At 45.3% G+C, this 21,835-nt stretch overlaps 1 protein-coding gene across 1 annotated transcript in view; it reads right to left on the bottom strand.

The window, feature by feature from the left end:
- Positions 1-614: 614 nt before the first annotated feature.
- ELK3 (ETS transcription factor ELK3) overlaps positions 615-21,835 on the bottom strand; it is a 64,243-nt gene continuing 43,022 nt past the window's right edge. The window contains exons 3-5 of the mRNA XM_026013007.2: positions 16,236-17,015; positions 8,989-9,111; positions 615-3,068 (exon numbers count right to left, since the gene is read on the bottom strand). Of these exons, the coding sequence (XP_025868792.2) occupies positions 2,970-3,068; positions 8,989-9,111; positions 16,236-17,015 (1,002 nt within the window). The 3' untranslated portion in view covers positions 615-2,969. The remainder of the gene's footprint in view (positions 3,069-8,988; positions 9,112-16,235; positions 17,016-21,835) is intronic.

The following is a 21,835-nucleotide window of genomic DNA, read 5'->3' as shown; positions in this document are numbered from 1 at the left end:
TCATTTGCTAGTGTGTAGAAAGACAAATGATTTTTGTGTCTTGATTTTGTATCCTATAATTTTGCTGACTTTGTGTATTAACTCTTTTTTGTGTGTGGATTCTTTAAGTTTTTCCACATATAAGATCAGGTCATCATGAATCAAGATAGCTTTACTTCCTCTATAATATGGATTTATTTTTCTTGCCTAATTACTTTGGTTAGGACTTTCAGTCCTGTGTTGAAGAAGAATTGGCAACATGTTCTTTATGGTAAGGCAAAACACTTTCAGTCTTTCACCACTGACTATGGTATTAGTTGCAGCTAAAAGAATAAATGATAATTTGTTCTTTTTTTTCCTCACCAATATAGAATGATTGGTAAACCTTAAAGCTTAAAAGATTAGAGAACACTTTTCAAATCTGTTCTCCCCCAACCCCTCTCCTAAGTCAACCTCAATAATTCTGTTTGTTTCCTTAAATATCTCTTTAAAGCAGATTATATTATATACAATAGCATGTTTTGATGTATCCTATTTAAGGCTAGATGACAACACTTATTTTCCAACTTGTACTCACACGAAGTAAAATTTGGATCATCCCAAGTAAATGGAAGTAAACCAACCCACTTGCCTCCTCACACTTTTATCACAAAGTATTTATTGAACAAAAATAATATAACAGTAAAATTGATACATATATGAAAGTGAATGAAGATATGCACTCATAGAAAAGAGGTGTACAAAGAAAACGTTTAGGTTATAGTTCTATAAAACCTTAGCCATAGCAGTTTAACACTGATCAAGCAGATATATAAAAAGGGAAAAAAGTTATTTAATATGTCCTTTGAAACCTATTTTCTGACTAAAATAATTGTTAAAACACACAGAGAATGAGGCAGAGCTAGAAGGGTTATACTTTAGTATCTCCAGTTCTGTCTTTGTGTCATGATAAGTTTTTTGATCCATAAAAATCATGGCGTTTTTACATTTTTAATAAACAGCTAGAATGTATGTTAATCATAGTATTTCAAGGAAGGAAATACAAGGATCAGATTTAGAGTCATTTGGGCATTTCTAATCAGCATATACATTTTGGGTTGAGATTTTTGGACATTGATTAACTGGCATTGGTTTCTCTGTAAGAATCTTACATTTGGGGTATATTCTTCTCTTACAATTTTTTTTTTTTTAATGTTCTATCTTTACCTGTTTTTTTCTACCTTACAGTTTTGGGCCAGAAGTTACAGTTAGGTATGGGAAACAGAACTGGACTAAGCACCAATCATTGTTTTACCTTTAATGAGTTGTGTGGCCTTAGGCAACTTCCAGTTGCCTTATCTGGAAACTGTGGTGAAACCTTTAACGTTTCATGTCAGGTAAATATCAGTTCCCTGGACCAGCTCTTTTGAGTACAGAATTAGCCTTTGCTTATGAGGGAGTGCCAGTAGTGTCTGTGGATTTTATAATTTACTTTATATTCCAATTATGTTAGAGATGTATATACATCCCCATACACAGAATTGAAAATCTCAAGATTTTAAGGATAACAGTTCTTAGATTTTTTGAAAATTTAAGAAATATGTTTTTATAAGTTTTATTTTTTTACCCTTTTTCATAATTTTGTCATTTAGCCCTTACTTTGGAGTCATTCAGCCACATTTCAGATTGCCTTGTTACTCTTATATTTGAGGATGATAATCTGATCTTGAAAGCCCTTTCTAGTTCTCTTTACATTAGAACTTTCATACTTCATGTACAGAACGATGCCTTAGAGTGGCACCTGCTGATGTTTCTGTTATCACTGCTCTACACTACACAAAAGAATTTACTGCTGAGTGCTCCAGGTTAGTTCAGTTCTACAATGAGATTCCTTAAGAATTTTATATTTTCTTATATCCAATTTCCTTCATTCTCACCATAAACTTTAGTAATACATAAGCAGCGTATCCTACCTCTCAGTTTCCACAAATTTTCTATGCTTTATACACCTGAAGCTACCCGATGTTACAAAATTCTTGAGTTCATCACCAGTCTGTGAGCCTCTTTCAAAGCATAAGATGTTTACATGTTAAGAGTTCTAGGGTTTTAGAGCAACCCTAACTTACAACGATACAGGAAATGTATCAGGGGTCTGATTCCCTATGGAAAACTGGGAGAAGCACAAGTAATTTTTTGAAATAAGAACATGCTTACATAGGAAATATTCTAAGGGCATGGTAGAGTGATAGATTTCCATCTCAGGTTTTTGTTTGGGAGGAGCCTAAAAGATAGTAAACTACTTGGTGGCTAGGCTTTCAAAGTTCATTCTTTAAAAAATGCACTTTAGAACATTTTCTTTTATGAATGTTTATTTTCTAGATATGGCTTAGTTTCTTTTATAAAAACATTAAATTGAACATTTGCTGAATTTCAGTTCAAAAGAGGTTCTAAGGCAATTCTTATACAATTGAAAGCGAAAAAGAAAAATATGAATGTGCTTTCATATTGCCTACTTGTGAAAAATAATGATTCTACTAGAGAGCTGTTTGATACTAATTTGTCTTTCAAACATTTTCTCTTAATACTAAAAAATATATAAACCATTTACATAAAACTAAATGCAAAGGAAGGCACAGCTGGTTATAGTGTCTATAAGCATAGTTCAGCATATGCGGAATTAGAGAAAATAAAGCTTCACATCCTTATTAGTTACACTGAAAACCATTAAGAAAAGTTCTTCACTGTCAACAGTGTTCAGTACTTAAGAGATAAGAGAATATAAAAACAAAAACATTAAAAATCACTTAATGCCAAACAGATCTTCATATATACTTGAATATAAAAAAGTTTTAAAAATGCTAACATAAATCTAGACCATCCATGTTATGAAAAGTGCAAACCAAATTAACAGAGGGTTTCACAACGTCCTTCTCATGACACAGGTAAACTAGCCCATGGGGACAAATTTTATTTTCATCAGTTAATAAGTCTTTAATTGTGGGCAGATGTCATCAGGATTTCTGAGAGTTCGAAGAAAGCAGTACTGGAGAAGCAGCTCTATCCAGACTGGGGATTGGCACTGGCATGTGGCCGTTAAGCAGTGTTGGAAACTGTAAGGGAACAGAAGGTTTTTTAAAATTATTATTGCAGACCCATTGGGATAAACTTGAGTTCTTTACATTCTGAAACAGAGCATAGCTAGGACTGTTTTTACAGAATGAGATCAAGATTACATACAGCAAAAAAGGGATAAGGCCCAGAAAACGTCCCTGTTTTATATGCCTAGGCCACTAGAAAAAAAAATGTATACATGGTGCTAAAGCATGTTCTAATACTCCTTTTAAAAGGCTCCAAGCTACTTAGGATACTGACTTGCCTTAAAGTAATTTTGAAAACCACAGACAACTGACTCTCCTGATTCACGTGTAAAATTTCTAATACTGTGTTTTGAAAATGGCCCTTGTTTTTCCAGAGTACTATAAAGATGCTTTCTCAGTAACTGTTAAAAATGAAGAATGTTTTACCTTAAAAGATTTGGAAAGCAAGAATATATTTTGGAACTGAGGAAGTATTTTTTAATTACATGATAAATAATATCAAACTTCATAGATCACCCTTAAGTAACAAAACAGAGTAAAGTTAATTTCCGTATTGTTGGTAACTAAGATGATAAGCGGGATAACTCTCAGGTCTAAAAGAAATACCACTGCTACACTTCCAACTAAGTAAGAATAATTAAGGGCCTCCTTTTAATATATTCACAACTAGATTTTCATTGTCTAGATGATAGGTGTCAAAATGATCTCCTGGGCTATCTTCTAGTTAAATTTCTGTTTATTCTGGATAAATTAATATTAAATTTCAACACTAAATATCAAACTATAGAGCCTAGCACAAGTTAGAAGTACGTTAAATATAAAATGTATATTTTCAAACTATTTCAATAACCTAATGTCTAGTGCCTTACAGTTTATCAATGGTTGTCATTTCAGTCGGTATTTAGGAGCCTGTAAAATAAATTTGGTCATCTCCATTTTATAGGAGAGAAAACAGAGTTCAAATAAGTTTGGATTGGTTAAAGACTGGTAAGTAGTAAAGCCAAGTTTTAAACTCTGAAAGATACTGTACTTTTGTACCAAACTGTCCAACTTGTTTTTGGCAGGGCTTGCTGTGGGTGTGCTCTTTAAATACAATTTCAGTTTCTTTGAGGGTCACTGGCATATTCAAGGCTTTTGTTTCTTTTCTGACACTTTGGAATTTTAGCTGCTTGTAGAAGTTTATCCATTTCAACTGGGTTATCAAATCTGTTTGCATACTGTTCATTAACAATATATTAAGATCCATGCTCCTAATTACTATCCCCATTGACTTAAGAGTGAACGCAGGATGAAGAACAGGCTTTGAATTTTCATTCTCTTATCTTATTTGCAATCTTTTTCTTTTTGTTTTTTGTCCATCTTATTGGTGTTTTCAAAAGAATTGCCTTTAGATTTTGTTAATACTACTGTTTTTAAAAAGTATATTCTTGATGTCTGCCCTCTGCTCTTTATTTCTATACAAGCAGTTGTAGTTTGGCTTTTCTGGCATGTTTCATCTTTATTGACTCCCCACGTCTACTTGTTTCAGTTGCAACATTCCCCCCAAACTTCTGTTCCCAGCTTCCTTTCTCCTATATTGGACTCAGCAATCCTATCCTGCGTGTCAGACATCCCCATCAATGCGTCTTCACCAAAAACCTGTTATTCCATGTTCACTCTTAAGTCAGTCAGAGTGGTGATAGTATGACCCTAAACTTGAATCAGGGCTCTACCACTTAATGTCGTGTGGTCTGGGGTAAATTGAGCAACATCTCTGAGCCTCAGTTTCCTTATCTTTTTATTTTTTAAAAAAGATTTTATTTATTTATTCTTGAGAGACCCACAGAGAGAGAGAGGCAGAGACACAGGCAGAGGGAGAAGCAGGCTCCATGCAAGGAACCCCTTATGGGACTCAATCCTGGGACTCTGGGATCATGCCCTGAGCCAAAGGCAGGGCATGATCCCAGAGTCATGATCCGCTCAACCGCGGAGCCACCCAGGCGTCCCTGTTAGCCTAATATTGACCAGAAATCTTTCTGATATTAGTAATTAAGGCTTTGAAGAGTCAGAAGTTAAACACGGGTTTTCAACTGTAAGGGGTGTGTGTAGTCAACTACCTCCATATTGTTCAAGGATCAGCTGTATTTGAGAAGCCATGAAAAGTGCTTTGGAAATGCTATGAGTGAGAGCTAATGTATTCTAGACATTGTTCAATCTTTTAATCACATAAGTCTCTTGCCTCTTCCTAATCTCCTCAAATCAAACTAAAAGTCTCAATTTTACCTCTGGAATGTCTTTTAAATATATTCCTATTTCTACTATTCTAGAAGATGATTTTCCCCTCAGTATTCGCAGTAGTATAAATATTCCTCATATCTTCTGCACCCTGCACTTCCTCCTTTCTCTTCAGTCCTTCTTCCACACTAGGATCAACATTATCTTCCTAAAATAGAGATTTTAGGGGTGCCTGGGTGGCTCAGTTGGTTAAGCGTCTGCCTTCTGCTCAGGTCGTGATCTCAGAGTCCTGGGATCAATCCCCGGGTCAGCCTCCCTGCTGGCACAGGAGCCTGCTTCTCTCCCTCTACCTTCCCCCCTCTATCACCTCCCTTGTCTTCTCTCTCTCAAAAATCTTTAAAACAAAAACCAAAACAGATATTATTATACTATTTATCTCCAGCTTAGAAAGTTTTCCATGGTTATCAATTAAGTGAATGTGGTGGACATACTATTCAAGGCTCACAGGTGCTTTTCTAATCACCTGGTCCCTTCCTGAACAGACTGTGTGCCTGCATATCCAAATCATGTACATTATCTAGAAGGTGCTTTTCTCTCTGCCAAAATCCTGTCTTATTGTCCCAGCTCAGGTGCCAGTTCTTCCCTGGAGCCTCCATCTAGTCCCCAGCTAGAAAACTATGCCCTATTGGGTTCCTATAATGTTTTGCTTATAGATCAATTAGTTCCATATTGTATATTTCCCTACAATCCCTGGTAACAGCACTGCAAATATTTTCCGGGTTAGATTCGAATTACAACACCCAGAAAACATTCTCAATTGAAAACTTAATTCTGGGATCCCTGGGTGGCGCAGCGGTTTGGCGCCTGCCTTTGGCCCAGGGCGTGATCCTGGAGACCCGGGATCGAATCCCACGTCGGGCTCTCAGTGCATGGAGCCTGCTTCTCCCTCTGCCTGTGTCTCTGCCTCTCTCTCTCTCTCTCTCTCTCTGTGTGACTATCATAAATAAATATTTAAAAAAAAAAGAAAACTTAATTCTGCCTTGTTTCAAGGCATCAATTTCAATATTGATGATTTCTGTATTGATGCCAAATTTCATCAAAATTGGTTTCAAAAATGGAACAGACATCTTGTAGATAAGCTCAAAATGCCAAATTGCTCAGACCAATCTCATTTTTAAATATACCTCTTCCAGAAAGGCCAATACCTTCCCTCTCCTTCCCTTAAAACAGGAGATTTGCCAAACATCATTTAACACTTACTGTAGCCCAAGTGTACTTCTTTTCTTCCTCCGATACATATATAGTATATATGAAAGGTTTATTTTTGAAGAAAATTAATAGTTTATAAAAGGGGCACTGCTGATAATCTGAATTTTGAATGTTCTACTATGTTTTTAAAAACTGCTAATTTCAAGTTCTTTCACAACTACTCTTATAGAGTAATAGTCTTAAAAGTACAAAGTTTTTCTTTAGTTTTATGGACCCAGTCACATAAAGAGGGCAGAAGGCCCTGCCAACGATCTAAACATGATTGTATTCCCCATTCCTACCTCCCATTTATGGTTTTTGAATGGCTCTGGTAAACGGTATATTTTGTGAAATTAAAAAATGCAGCAATTTCTTCTGCAGAATTTCAGTTATAAATTAGGAACCATTGGTCTGCTATGGTTCTCATAGTGGATTCCTGGAGCAGCAGCATCACTAGGATCTTGAAAAGATGTCATAATCAGGCCATGTCCCACACCTACCTTCTAAATCAGAAACTCTGGGGTTGGGGCCCAGCAAAATCTTTTTAAACATACCATCCAAGCTGATTCTGTGGCACATTAATCTTCAAGAGCCACTAGTCTACAACAGTGACTGAAGAGAAAGGGGTATGTGGATCCAACACCCAGAGCTCCGAATAGCCTGCAAATGTGTGGAAATGCTATGTTCACCAGCCACTGCTACTGCTAGGAGTGATGGGCTAGAAGAGGCTTAGCATCTAGGGCAAGGGATCCCAAAGAACTCCCTAACAACAGTTCCCTCCATGGCTTCCCTGGAAATCCCCAAGGCCTGACCAGTCAGTGGAAGAATTCCCAGTAAGAGGGGTAGTGAGAATCCATTCATTATTCACAAATACCCAGAGAACCCTACAGAGGCCTTGCTAGAGTCTAGGACCAGAGTACTACTGCAGTCCCTGTGTCCATGGAGCTTACCCTACACATGCTCTACTCAGCAGCTCTGATGCCGGAGTACTGCTGCTCCAATCTGAATACCTGGAGGAAATAAGGTCTTTCAGCTCTCCACCAAAACACTACTAATCTAGAACTTTCCCAGTACTACATTTGTTCACTGGTTCTAGTTTGTTTCCCTGCCTGAGTTCAAAGGGCTAAGAATCCACATGTTGGCTGTGTTTGACCATAGCTCAGTTTTCTTGTGATGATAGGCCAGAAGAGAAACCTGATTACCTAGAGATGCACAGTCATATCCTACCTCAACCTTACTAGGAAACCAGAGAAGCAAGGTAGCAGTCAAAACCTCTTTAGCTCCACCCTTCTTCCGAGACCCTAAATCCCAGCATGTATAGCTCCTGGCAGGGAGGACAAACAAAATGACCAACTCAAAAAAGCACAGAGACCTGATCTTTTTAACACTTAAGTCAGACATTTCTTACTCTCTTTTAAGTAACCCTTATACCAAATGTGGGGCTCAAACTCCTGACCCTGTGATCAAGAATCCCATGCTTTACAAACTGAGCCAGCCTGGTGTCCCAATTTCTTGGTGAATTCTTAGGTATCTGCTCAGTGGTAATTACTAAGCATCATTTGTGTGCCATGCAATATGCCAGACATGGGGTGGGGAGGGCACCATAATAAACAAGATGCAGTTCTGGCCCCTCGGGGGCCCTCAGTCTAGTGGGGGAGATTGCCAGGTGAACAGGCAATCATAACACAGAGTGGTCAGTGCTGGATGCAACAGGAGCAAAAGAACTACGACTAGCTTGGGTGAGCCGCACGGCGGGGCAGGCACGGGATTCAAGTGAGACAGGCTAGAGTTTGAGGGGGTTTTCACTTGCCCCAGCTTTGCTTCACTCCTGTCCCTAGGACCGTTTCTATTCTTCTCTTAGTAATCTCTTTGTGAAGAACAGTCTTAGAGTCTCAAGGAGGAAATACTGATTACCACATGATCGCAGGCAGTGCTATCGCAAGATTCTAGAGTATGAATGAATAATAAGTGTGTCTACCTAGTAACGGGACTTGTGCAAGATAAAACAGCTAAGACTTAGTTTTTAACCAAATGCCCTGAGTGCTCCTTTCTTACGATGGAACAAGGAAAACTTGATTATGATTCACAGGATTATACAGAGAGCTTTTCTGTTAACAGCGTGGAGACATGCCTTACTGTTTTTCAGTCTATTTCAAGTGATGTCAGTATGTGGCTTAATTCTTTTAAAGTCCCTTTTCCTTAATAAATTTCCAGTTTTCATAGTCCGTAAAAATACCCAAACACTTCGAGAATTAATTGTTCTATTTGTGGATATCCGACATGATGTGCCACCTCTGCCTCAGTGAAAATGTCTGCTGTTGAAGGCTGGCTTTTGCAGCCTCATGCACTCCCTTTGGAAGCTTACCATTTTAACCAAACGTAGGGCAGAATTCTTGTTACCTTTGCAGGATTTACTGGGGAAACATCCCTTATAAGCTTGATGTTTAAGCGTTAATTTCTAAATGCTTACCTGGAACAGCGTGTTTGGCCCTTGCAACCGGGCAGGACTCAGTGGAGCAACGGGACTAAGGCTGCTCCAGAAATGTATGCTGGATAGCAGTGGACTCGGGGTCAGGAGCAATCCATTTGGTGTCTGGGAAAGAAAGCACATACACAGATTGTGATAAAGGTGTCACCTGACTGTGGCCCTGATCAGCAGTGTGGCCAGGCACACTAGCCATGAACCAAGAAACAAGCTTTCCCGTTTTAGGAAAATCTGACAACTACATTATTTCTGCAAGGCTGCACACAGTTGAATTTTCTTCAGTGCTATTGTATTAGCAATTTCATAAAGGAGAAGAGTATGGACGAGTTACCTTCCCTAAAATAGTTATAAGACTCAAGTTCAGAGCAACTTTTGTCCAGATGGTTTCTTCAATTTGTTTCCCTTCCCACATTAAATAAGATCTAGTGTATACAAAATGAGATTCCATGAAGGGGCTTTATTAATTTTTTAAATCTATATTTTCCTACAATGGACATCCATTACAAACACATTTTTAAAAGAGCCTCTCAAGCTTCACTTTTGTGGGTATCAATGGCCCTTTAAGATTTTAGGATCTGTTGTTAAAATACCCCGTTAGTAGCTTCTTCAAAAGTTCTGAACTGGGTTTTCCAGATTGCACTCCGGATGTGGGGCTGATGAGAATTCATCTCCCTGGCAATGATTTGGAAGAGGAAAAAATTCTTTGTTAGATTGCGTGTAAAGCCAAAACTGTGGGGTTTCCCAGGAGAGCGCCAAGGACTGCCTTTGCTTGCACACACACAGCAGGGGTCCTGGCCTGCAAGCTAGCTAGAGCACAGAAGAAACAACTCGCTCCAGCTGGTAAGTCTGCATGGCTTTTATTCTCAGCTGAGGCAAACTCCCTGGCCCATGGTGGTTTTGCACCTTTGCTGTCTAGAAGGAGCCCCCTCAGTGGTTTTGTGATGTCAATAAGGTGCTTTGTGTAAGAAGAACCACAGCACAGGCGCCAGCATTGCAGATTGCATCACATTGGATGCTGAAGTGTTATTTTTTCCTAGAATTGGCCTCAGCAGCTTCGTTAATTATCGAGAACTCTTGGCATAAACCTAAGTTGAAAGGTCCGCTCTGTTCAGCGAAAAGGAGACAAACATCCAAAGGTTCTCAAACTGTGAAGGTGCTGAAAGGTAAACTGATTTATACCAAGTCATTTGAGTCGTTGGTTCCACAGCATTTCCTACACATGAAATGACCTATGAGGTTACTAGGATAAATACATGTTTTGGATAAGCTTCTCACTTCTAATCCAAGGCAGTTTCACAAAGATACCGGGCCATCTGGGCTGATGACTACGACCTAATGGTTCAGCACGGGCTCTGTCAGGGTTCCGACCTCAGAACCACCACTCCTGACCTGCGTAACCTCTCTATCCCTCGGTTTCTAGAGCTATAAAATGGGGAGGAAAAAGACACCTACGATACAGGATTGCTGGGAAGATGAAATAAGCTCTTCATACGTGCCCAGCACAGAGCAAATGCTCCAGAAGTGTTCATTACAAGTGTACCCGGCCTCCTTAGTGAATCTCATGTGTTCATGGGAGAAATCCTCAATGTCTAACCCAGAAGTACTCAGCATTCTGAGACTAGTCAGGTCAGCCGGTACTGTCAAGGCTCCTCTCATTCATATTAGGCTCAAGTCCACAAGCCCAGGTCATGAGAGAACTACCGTGTTTGCACATTACTCCGGAACCAGATTCTAACCACAGCACGCCACATTAACATTCAAAAACCAGGGTGTTCAGGGTCTCCCACTTTACCTGCCAATGGGGAGGTCCCAAAGCTCTTAAGAGACCTAAGTCTTCTAGACTACAAAACATCTTTCTCTTATTCATGGCCATAAATAAACATCCCCTCCTTTTTCATCCTGTGAGCAATACATGAAGTGTAGAATTTTTATTTTAGTCTAAAATATGTACCCAGGTCTGGATGTGAGATGTTTGCACATCTGTTTCTAAGGGATACAGGATGTACTCAGAATACAGTAGTCCTCTGTTTTGCATGTTTAATACATTTGGAATATCTTTCATAATATATGCAAATAAATACTGTGAAGTGATTTCACTTGCTCTCCTCCTTCCCGTCTCTGTTCTCCCTGAAGATCCTGTGGCTGTAAAGAAACTATTTGGTTGCTCTGTTAAGGAATGTCCCTATTCATGCCCACCCTGGGTAGTCCACAGTAAAGTGTGTTTTCAGGGCCTCTTTCCGCAAGCTCCTAGAGTCAGGCAAGGGGGGGCTGAGCCTAAGGGCTGGAGGCGAAAGAAAGAAGCCACAAGCAAAATGCATGCTTCCTCTGCCTTCACCAAAAAATATTTTAGCAAATGGGCCCTTTTGAATGGCAGACCGGGAGTTCCTGATCATCAGCTGCAGGGGAAGGAGATGCCCTAGGACCCGAGGCAAAGGACAGTGATGTTCAAGGGGAAAGACCTTCCGACCAGGATCTCATTTCATCCCTTTCAACTCAGATCTTCCACACAATACAGAGTGGCCTACAAAGCTGCCTGTTTGAACTAAACCTGGTGAGCTGGCATTGCCCAGACATGCCCCTCCGAGTGCCCTGGTTCATGGCCCTCTGCCTCGGCCAGGCCCTCAGACCCCCTCCTCCTCCCTCCTCTGCCTACCTCTGCCCATCAAAACTTGACCTCCTCAAAGGAGACTCCTCTGCTTTTCTCTCAAAATATGACATTTCTCTTCTTCCTGAATCTTTATCACACTTTATAACCACTTTTTTCCTTCACATTTTCTGCCTCCTAGCATGGTAATTTGCATATTCTTATTATACCTCTTTCTGTCACCTTTAAGGTACCTTGCTCATCTTTATTCCTCCTACAGTATCCAATTTCTAAATACGTGATGAGTTGAAGCAAGCTGGGGCTCTAGGTACATTCCCTCACATGTCATCTGTTGGACGTGTCCACTTGGAATGCTCCACATGTTCAAACTGGAACTTCTCCCCTTCTTTCCAAATCAAGGGTTTCTTAGGACTCTTCCATTTCTATCAACAATACCACCTGTTTGTCCACTCGAGAAATACTGGCTGAGTGCATGGTATCAGGTGCCAGAAATACAATGATCAAACAAGAAATGATCCCTGGACTCACAGCCCTGTCTCTGACCCAGCATCCTAGTCCCTGAGATGCAGAATGCCTTCCCACTTGCTACCACCTCTGGACACGGCCTGTGGATCCTTCTTGGAACTGACTCTCTTATGCTCCCCCTCTTTCCATTCCTGCTGCATTCACGGCCCTATCGCCTTAGAAATGGCATTCAATAAATGCCACCTAAACCAGCCCACATACCTCGGGTCTCTCTTCCAGTCTGTTCTGAGCACCGCCACCAAATCAGTCACCCTAAGATACTATGTTTCTTGAAATTCTTTCAGTTTCGGGGGAAAAAAATTCCTTAGCCACAATTCTAGGTTCCCCAATAACCTGGCTTCATATGCTGCTTAATTTCTATCTATGAACCCTCCTACTTTGCTTCTAGGTCCTGAACACTACAGGATTCCAACCTACAAGTTCTTTAGCACTCATTCCAGAACTTCCCTGACCACCTAGCCCATACTTCCCTGGGCTAGACCTGTTCCATAGGTGATCTCATCCATTTCCATGATTTTAAGCATGCTTCCATGTTAGTGACTCCCTAACTTTATCTCCAGTCCCAAACTCCTTAGCCACAGCCTAGCTGGATGTTTGCTCCTCATGTCCTACAGGCGTCTCGAACTCAACATGGCCCAAAATGAACTTGTAACCAACCTTTCACCAGGAGCTTATTCTTCCTCCCAAGCTCCTCATATTCAGCTCCCAGCTCTCCCCTACCACCTTCACACTTGGTTCAGTCACCAGGTCCTGTGTCTCTCAGATCTGTCTCCTGGGACCCCCTCCCACTGCCACCACCTCAGATCTAGATCCTCTTTGTCTTTCATCTGGAATATAACAGTATCCTGACTGGTTCCAGCCTCACCTCACCCCAATCTCCGTCATCAGGTTGATTTCTAAAAGAACTCTATGTCATTCAGCCCCATCTCCCACCCTTTCACCTTTGGAATTTATCCTCCCCACCCCTCACTGAATTACTGTCCTGCCTCTAATATACTAAGCTATTTCACATCTTTGTGGCTTGGCTCAAGCTGCTCCTCTGGCTACAATGCCCTGCTCACCCCTATGTGCCAGATGGACTGCTACTGATCCGTCAACACCCGACCCAAGTGTGAACATGCCTCCCATGAAGCCCTCTCAACATCCTTTCCCAGCCCCAGCAAAATTAATGCCTTCCTCCTTAGTATTTCTTTTGTACTGATTTGGGATAGCATATTAAACAATTTAAGGCAAGTTATGAGCTCCTAATGATCAGAGACTAACTCATGTCCGTATCCCCAGCTCCAAGCACAGCAGCTTACATGTAATAGGTGCTCAGTTCTCATGAACTAAATGATTTTTGCCCTCTTCTGTTCCTGATGTGAGCTTCTCTGCACTATGTGTTTGACTCTTGCCCCGTGCTCCTGGGTGTCTGTATGCCTTTTCTTGGCTAGGTCCTACGGTCTTGAAAATAGGCGCTGTATGGACTTCTGAGATCCTTGCAATGATTTGTAAATACTACTTGATAATTACCTGTTGAAAGATATTAGTAGAAATTTTTGTTTTTCTTGATTTAAAACCCCAGCAAGCTGTTAGTTGCCTATCAAGTCTGAGTTCCTTATCTAGTTTTCAGGGACCTCTGCAATTTCACATCCCCCCCCCCCCAAGTTATATTCCCCACATTCCTCACGTACTGGACAGCAAGCTATAAGCTCATGAGAGGAGGAACTATCTTGCCCGCCTCTGTATACCCCACAATCACTAGCAAACGGGAGGTGGTTAACAGTTATCTCCCGAATGAACAAATGAACATAGTAACCATTTACTGACTAAAAAGGATGTGCATGAGCCGCTCAACCGGAAGTACTTGCAGATTGATTTGGTAATTTGAGATAGTAGTTAAGTCTTTCTCAGGCTTTAGAAAACTAAAGAGAGGAAATCAGGATGTCAGTTTAATATTTTGTTGTACCAACAGACATCACAAATCTTAGTCTCTCGTGGACGCCAAAAGAACCCATGACAGTGCTGTTCTGGGGTTAGAAACAAATCCTCAAACAAAAGGCAACTATCTCTGGAGGCTTCTGGAGCTGGCCAAATTCAAGTAAAATCATCGATTTTAACCCTTAGCCTCTCTCTCCTTGGGAAGCCCTGGAGCATTCAGGGCTGAACACCATGCTCTATGGTCTACCCCAGGCCCAAGCTCTCCATTAAAGCATCCAGATTTCCTATGCTCTCCCCTCCTCTGTTTTAGGCCCGTCTCCTGAGGTTACACCCACACTCTCTCCGCACCTCGTGTCCAGGTCCCTCCTCCCCTCGGCCCAGCCATACCACCCTCAGTCCCACTGAGCACAGCCACCTGAAATTCCCCGAGTGCAGGTTCAAAACCCCAGGGCCGGCCTGAGCTGCTCACCTGAGACCACAGCACTGGCATGGGTTCAGAGATGGTGGAACAGGCTCACCCGCACCCAGACGGCAGACACGGGAATCAGAGTTGGCCCCGGTCTGGCTTGAGGCCTCCCTAAACCTGACCGGTAAACACAAAGGAGGCCGCGGGAGGGAGATCCTCAGATGGCCCACCCTGGCCCACTTCTCCAGTTGCTTCTCTCAGCTGCTTCAGGAACCGCTGTTTCTGAGCCACTTCTTGAGTGGCCCCCAGTCACTGGATGGTTTTGTTTGATCAGAAGATGCCTGAGAAACCCCTCCATGCTCATTCGGGCCGGTAACTGAGCCCCGAAGCCCTCCCGGCCGGGGCGGCTCCCTCAGTGCCACCAGCTCACAAGCCTGATGGACACGGGCTCTCTGGGCCACAGTTTGGGGGGAGCCACGGAGGGGAGAACGGCCAAGGGCTGCCCTCGCTTGTTGGGCTGACTCCTCGGACGGCTGCGATCAGGGACAACCGGGTGTTTTCCCAACGGGCGTGCCAAGGACATTTTACTGAAGAGCGCGGATTCTGGAACAGACGAGCTGGGTTCAGATTTGCCTCTACCCGCTGTTAGCTGTGTGCCTGAGCTGCTCTGCCTCAGCGCCTCGTGGACCTCAGTGGGCCATAACCGTGTGGACTTGGTGGCCCACGTGAAGAGTAACGGAAGGGGCGCGAGCGACCGGCAGGCGGGAACCCCTATGACGCCGCGGCCCCTCAGGACGGTCACGGCAGGAGCCCCCGCCTCTCGGCCCCAGCATCACCCCACGACGTAAACAGCACAGGGCACGGCTCCGAGGACGAGCATCCACGGCCACACGCCCCGGGCCACGGCCCGAGCCACCACCCGCAGGGACGGGAGTCCGCCCCCCGCGCCCGCCCCGGAGCAGCGGCGTCCCATCGCCTTTGGAGGGAAAGGCCGCTTTCTCGTGGGCGCTCGTAATCCCGCGGGCCAGCCTGCTCTCCTCTCCTTACGGGACCCGGGTTTTCTCAGGGTAGCGCCGCTCTTCCTGGGGAGCCTTCCGTTTCTTGCCAGAGACTGCAGGGCAGCGCAGACCCATGCCTATGGTGGCAGTGGCAGGATCAACCTCGACCTCCTTAGCAGAAGCAAAGGGCCACTCAAGTGCCCCCAGAGAGGACCCCGTCATAAAAATTCCCTTGAGCCCAGGGACACCTGGGCAGCTGGGTTGGTTAAGCGTCCGCCTCTTGATCTCAGCTCAGGGTCGTGAGATCAAGCCACATGTCAGGCTCAGCGCTCGGTGTGAAGCCTGCTTAAGATTATCTCTCTACCCCTCCATATCCCTCTCTCACCCCTTCAAAAAAAAAAATCAATCAATCAATCAGCCCTAAAGCCCAAATGCCTTCATGAAATGTCACCTGGCCTGCTCGACCTTCTCTGGGGAACTACTGTTTCCTGGGGAACTACCTGCTTCGATGGCCAGGGCGCATGGTCGCTTTCAGCCACTAGAAGCAGGAAACCAGCGAGGCGTCGCACCGTAGCCACTACCCCGAACCTTTTCTCCTGTGGACGCCCTGGTCTGGGGATGGAAAAGTAATTTCCCTTCACAGTCACACCGTGACTTTGGCCTGCGGGCCCTGAGATGACCTTCTGTAGGACAGAGGAGGTGGCTTTGTGTGCTCTTTCCTGCCTTTCTGCTCTGCCAACGAGTCAGGGCGCCTCCCCCGCGCAGGGGCAGCTCTTACCTGTGCGGTGAAGAAGGCTGGGGTGAGGGATCCCGAGGGGAGAGCTGGGCTGTTGAGGGCGATGGAGCCGATGTCGGTGCCGGACAGCACCAGCGGGGGTGCGGAGATTTCCAAGCCTTTGGGTTTTTTGGCCTTTGGGGGAAGAGATGGAGACCTGGTCTTGGAGCCCGATGACAGGTTCAAGGGCTCTAGGGAATCGGAGTCATGGCAGGCGGCCTCCAGGAAGAGGCTTCTGTGTTCAGCAGGGAGGGGCGAGCTGGGGGACAGGGACGGGGACCGAGATGAGGAGGGCGAGGCAGACGAAATGCTGGCGGCATTTGGCAACATTAAGGAGGAGACCTTGGCTGAGGCGGGCGAGGCCAGGAAGGCCTCCGAGGTGGAGGGCAGGGGCACCACGGGCCTGCTGCTGTGCTTGTCGGTTTTATTGGTCACAAACCTGATGACAGTCCTCACTTCTTCCACGGGAGGGCTGTCTTCCGGCGGCTCCTCCAGCTTTTCCGTCTTGATGGCCTTGAAGGATTCGGGTGGGTTCTGCAGGGAATTAATGGTGAAGGACGAGTACAGGCCTGAGTGGATGTATTCATTGCGGCTTGCGCTCTTGAGGGCTGACAGCCCGTGTCTGGGGGCCTCCCGGCCCTCGGGGGGCACCTTGCAGTCGCTGTCCTGCAGCAGAAGGCTCTCCCGGCTGATCTCCACCGCATGGGGGTCCATTTTCAGGATCTCCGGGAAAGAGACAAACTTGTACACAAACTTCTGTCCAATCACCTTTTTGATGATGTTCTGTGAACAGAAGAGGAGACAGTGAAAAGATGAGTACAGCAGGGAGGGGGGACACGCTTGTCGCCCGGGGATGGGGGGGCATCCACCAGCAGGAGCTGCGGGAGGAGGCCTCAGCCTGGCCTAGCAGCCCTGCCGGTGGCGCTGATGGTGCGTCTCCATCGTCATCGGTGACGTAGGGTCATCACGCCTAATAACCAATGCCGAGTGGTCACCCTTCACCGTGCCCGTACCACGTGGCCGGCCGTACCCTGCATCATCTCACATCATCTGCACGGTGACCAATCCGAAAGGGAAGGTACCACAGCCGCCTCCGTGCTAGATTAGGAGACTCCCTCTGAAAACTTAAGAAAAATCAGCCGAGAGGGCTTGACTAAGGCCAGGAGGCCGCGCGGCAGGTGCGTGACACAGGCCGCCCTGGCTCAGCCGCCCCGTGGTGCTGAGGCCTTGACCCGCCTCTGGGGCCTGTGAGGGTTCCACGAAATAATAACGGGAAAGCATTCTGGAAGCTGGGCCGTGTCACAGAAATGTTAAGTTATTATCAGCAGCCACCACAATGTTTTCTTAAGTCATGAAACCTTTTCTCCCCCTTTTTAATTTTCTGCCAAGAAAGCCACTGGAGGGAAAAACAACTTGTGTCCTTTTGAGATTTACATCACTCCTGCAGGATTTTCGGTTGCTGGTATCGAACTCTGGCTCTTCAGGCTATGGCCCCAGCCCTCACACGGTAGGATGGAAATGAACACCACTAATCACTGCGAAAATTTCCGAACCCCTTTGGGAGAATGGACTTCGTATGAAAGACTGTCAACTGTCCCTGAGGTTTGTTTCATCGGAACATCAGCAAGTATCTATCAGATGTTTGTGGGGTACAAAGGAGCTAGCGGCGGCGCCATCCTGTGGGGAAGGGACTCGGGATGTTTCCTTGCAAACAGACCTGGGTATCAGTGTAAAGAAAAACAAAAACAAAAAAAGTCATTTAGGGGAGAACTTTAGAACCCCTGTTGGGCACTTACTGCATACCAGGTGTTGTGCGCCAGCTCTGATCTGTTCTCATACTCACCTGTCCTGGAGGGTGGGGGGCGTCACCTACGACCTCAGCTCAGCAAGCTCAGAGATGGGACTGAGCATCAAGAACCACCAAGATGTTCTCATTCTGAAGCTTTTTCAGATTTCCACAAAAATTTAGGTGGAGAGCGCCAAAGAACCCCTTAGTAGGGGTGAAATTTCAAAATGGAAACGCAACTGACACGTCACACCGCATCAGTTTCAGGCGTTCCACATAAGATCACAAGTCGAGTTAACATCCGTCACCGCACCTAGTTTAACATTTTCCCCTTTGTGATGAGTACTTTTAGGCTCTATGACTCTCTTAGCAACTCTCCAATATACCACAGAGGCTAAATGTAATTAAATTTTGATGTTCCTTTTGTGATCGTGGTTCGGCTCATAAACCTAAGTATATTATGTTTTTGCCTCCCCCTTGTTACCTTACAGCATGCCCACGTGCACGCTTCCTCCTTAAACAGATCATCAAACCCCAGAGGTGACTTTACCCAGCAGTCAGGAGGGGAGGGCACGGTTACTATGCCCCTGAGGTTTCTGAGCAGGAGTCCCTCAGGAGGGACACACGACGTCCCCATCCAGCACCGGAAATCCCAGTACCGCAAATCCTGGAGAACCTTTGCTCAGCACCAGCGCAAAGGAGCTCCCACCCCTGACCACGTTAGGTGCAACACTGAACAGTTGTAGGGCCCGGCATCCTGGTGCTGGGCCCACTGAGTGTCATTTACCCCCACCTGACCGCAACTGCACACTCATCACTAGCAAAGCCAAAAACCGCTTACAAACCTTCAGAGGATCTGAGAAACTCAGGAGTTCCACCTCAGCCTCCTTGGCAGCCTCTGTGGGCACCCACCGGGCGTGGATAGACAACAAGCCTGGGGGACGTCCACTCCTGGCACAACAGGGCTAAATAAAGGGTCACTGGTGCCGCCCCACTCAGGGCAGGTTCTTAGTCATATTTCTGATTTTCATTAATATTTCTCTCTCTAGGTAAAAACCTTATTTTTCCTCAGCCAGTTTGGACATCTATCAAAACGGACTGAATGATTAGATCAATAAATAATTAAGAAGCAAATGATAAAATTCATTATTATAAATTTATAAAAAAGTACAAGTTTTTAATTTTTATAAATTTGTAAATAAGTAAAAATTGAAAAATAAATAATTACACAGAAGAAAAGTGAAACTGTATGGTCTCAATCATTTCTCCAGGCACTTCTTGTAAAGTTTCTTTTCTTTTTAAAGATTTTATTTATTTGACAGAAAGAGAGCACAGGCAGGAGGAGCAGCAGGCAGAGGGAGAGGGAGAAGCAGGCTCCCTGCTGAGTGGGGAGCCCGATGTGGGACTTGATCCCAGGACCCTGGGATCATGACCTGAGCCAAAGGCCCCATAAAGTTTCTTTTAAAACCTCTAATTTAACCTTTAATTTTATTTTGGGTATTCAGAATATAATGTCCGAGCAGGGGCTATATGCATAAGCAAACCAAGGAGTAATTTGGGGCTGTGATAAAAATAACAAAAAGGCCCCTCCCTCCTGAAAAAGTGACTGGGAATTGAAAAGTAGTCTCAAAGAGCAGGGCTTTGATGTGTTCACATAAAGAAGGGGCGCCTGGATGGCTTGAGCAGTGGATTTCTGCTCAGGTCATGATCTCAGGGCCGTGAGATCAAGCCTCGCATCAGGCTCCACACTCCACTTGGACTCTGCCTCTCCCTCTCCCTCCACTCCTCCCCTGGCTCACCTGTGTGCTCTCGCTCTCTCAAATAAGTAAATAAAATCCTAAAAAAGAACATCAGGAAGAACTCACATGACTATCAACTGACAGATGAACAAAATGTGGTATATTCAAACCATAGGCTATCATCCAGCCATAAAAAGGAAGGACATACAGACACATGCAACTGTGTGGATGTAACTTGAATGCCTTGTGTTAAGTGAAAGAAAGGCCATGTACATGACTGATTCCATTTCTATAAAATGTCCAGAATAGACAAACCTATAGAGACAAAAGAGTCATTCCCTAGGATTTGGAGGTGCTATGGGAGGATGACACTAAAAAGTAAGGGTTTGGGAGGAAGGGTAGGAAAATGTCCTAAAATTTACTGTGGTTTTGGATGCACCACTCTGGAAATATACTCAAAGCCACTAATTGTGTACCTCCCATGAGTCAATGGGATGGTCTGTGAATTATACCTCAATGAAGGTGTTTAAAAAAAAAAAAACAGAACATGAGGAATCTTCTTCCTCCCCCAGCTTTTCTGAGATATAATTGACATATAACATCGTGAAGTTTGGGCCGCCTGGGTGGCTCAGTGGTTGAGCATCTGCCTTTGGCTCGGCATGATCCCAGGGTCTTGGGATCGAGTCCTGCCTCGGGCTTCCCATGGGGAGCCTGCTTCTCCCTCTGCCTGTCTCTCTGCTTCTCTCTGTGTATCTCTCATGAATAAATAAAATCTTTAAAACAAAACATCATGAAGTTTAAGATGTACAATATGAAGATTTGATGCATGTGTACACTGTGAAATATTTACCACCATAAGATTAGTTAACACACCCATCACCTCATGTAATTACCATTTTGCGGTGGCAGCGGCAAACAGTCTACTCTCTCGGCAGCTGACAAGTGCACAGTACGGTATTGTTAACACAGTCACTGTCCATGCCTCGCCTCTCCAGGACGGACTCATTCTGTGGCTGGAAGTTCCTACCTTTGGCCAGCACCTCCTCATTTCCCCACCCCTCAGCCCCCGGCAACCATCACTCTATCCTCTCTGTAGGAGTTCTGCTTTTTTATTTATTTTTTAAGATTTTACTTCTTTATTCATGACAGACACACAGAAAGAGGCAGAGACACAGGCAGAGGGAGAAGCAGGCTCCCTGCGGGGAGCCCGAGGCGGGACTCGATCCCGGGACCCTGGGATCATGCCCTGGGCCGAAGGCAGCCGCTCAACCGCCAAAGTCTGTGTCCCAGGTGCCCCAGATTTCTGCTTTTCTAGATCCCACACGTAAGTGAAATCATTCAGTGTTCGTCTTTCCCTTATTGCACTTCGCAGAAGGCTCTCAGGGTCTACCCGACGTGCTTGCGGGCCTCAGTGGAGGGCGCGGGTGGCGAGGCCGCAAGCCTCCTCGGGGTACACCGGGGCCTCGGCCACGGACCTCGCGCTCAGCTTCGGCCGGGGGGGCCAGCAGGGCTTTCTGGGGACAGGTCCCAGGGCCGGGGATGGAGAGGACTCCGGGAGCTGACCACGAGGAGGAAGGAGCCTTTGGAAAGAACCAGGCCGGGCCCTGCTGGTGTGGTCCAGCAGGAGAAATGGAGCAGATGTGGCTCCCTGGACAAGCTGGACACCCCAGGACCAAGGCTGGGCATAGAGGGGGTGCAAGGTGCCAGGCGGACCCGGGTCTCCGTGTCCCCGAAGGCAGGTTCCCTCCCAGGTCTGCCCCTCCGGGGGCTCGCGGAGGACACCCAGGTAGTAGCTGCTGAGCACGTGTCTGGCTCAGGGTGGCCCAAGAACCCGACCACCGTTCCCTCACTTAATGCTCTGAGGCGGGAACTAGCACGATCGGCGCCTGGGAGCCAGGCAGACTGAGGCGCGGAGGGTGCACGTCCCCTGCGGCCACAAGCTGGCACGGGCGGCCTGGTCCCAGGGCCCGCTGGGATGGAGGGGCCGCCCAGGCACAGGAGCGCCGGGCCAGGCTCTCTCCATGAAAGGCGACCGAGGATTTACAGAAAGTTCGCGTCTTCACCCCTTACTCCCAGCC

Source organism: Vulpes vulpes, chromosome 10, assembly GCF_048418805.1.
Source record: "Vulpes vulpes isolate BD-2025 chromosome 10, VulVul3, whole genome shotgun sequence".
NCBI lineage: Eukaryota > Metazoa > Chordata > Mammalia > Carnivora > Canidae > Vulpes > Vulpes vulpes.
The sequence above is the reverse complement of the archived record's forward strand: the minus strand, read 5'-3'. Positions and strand labels throughout refer to the sequence as shown.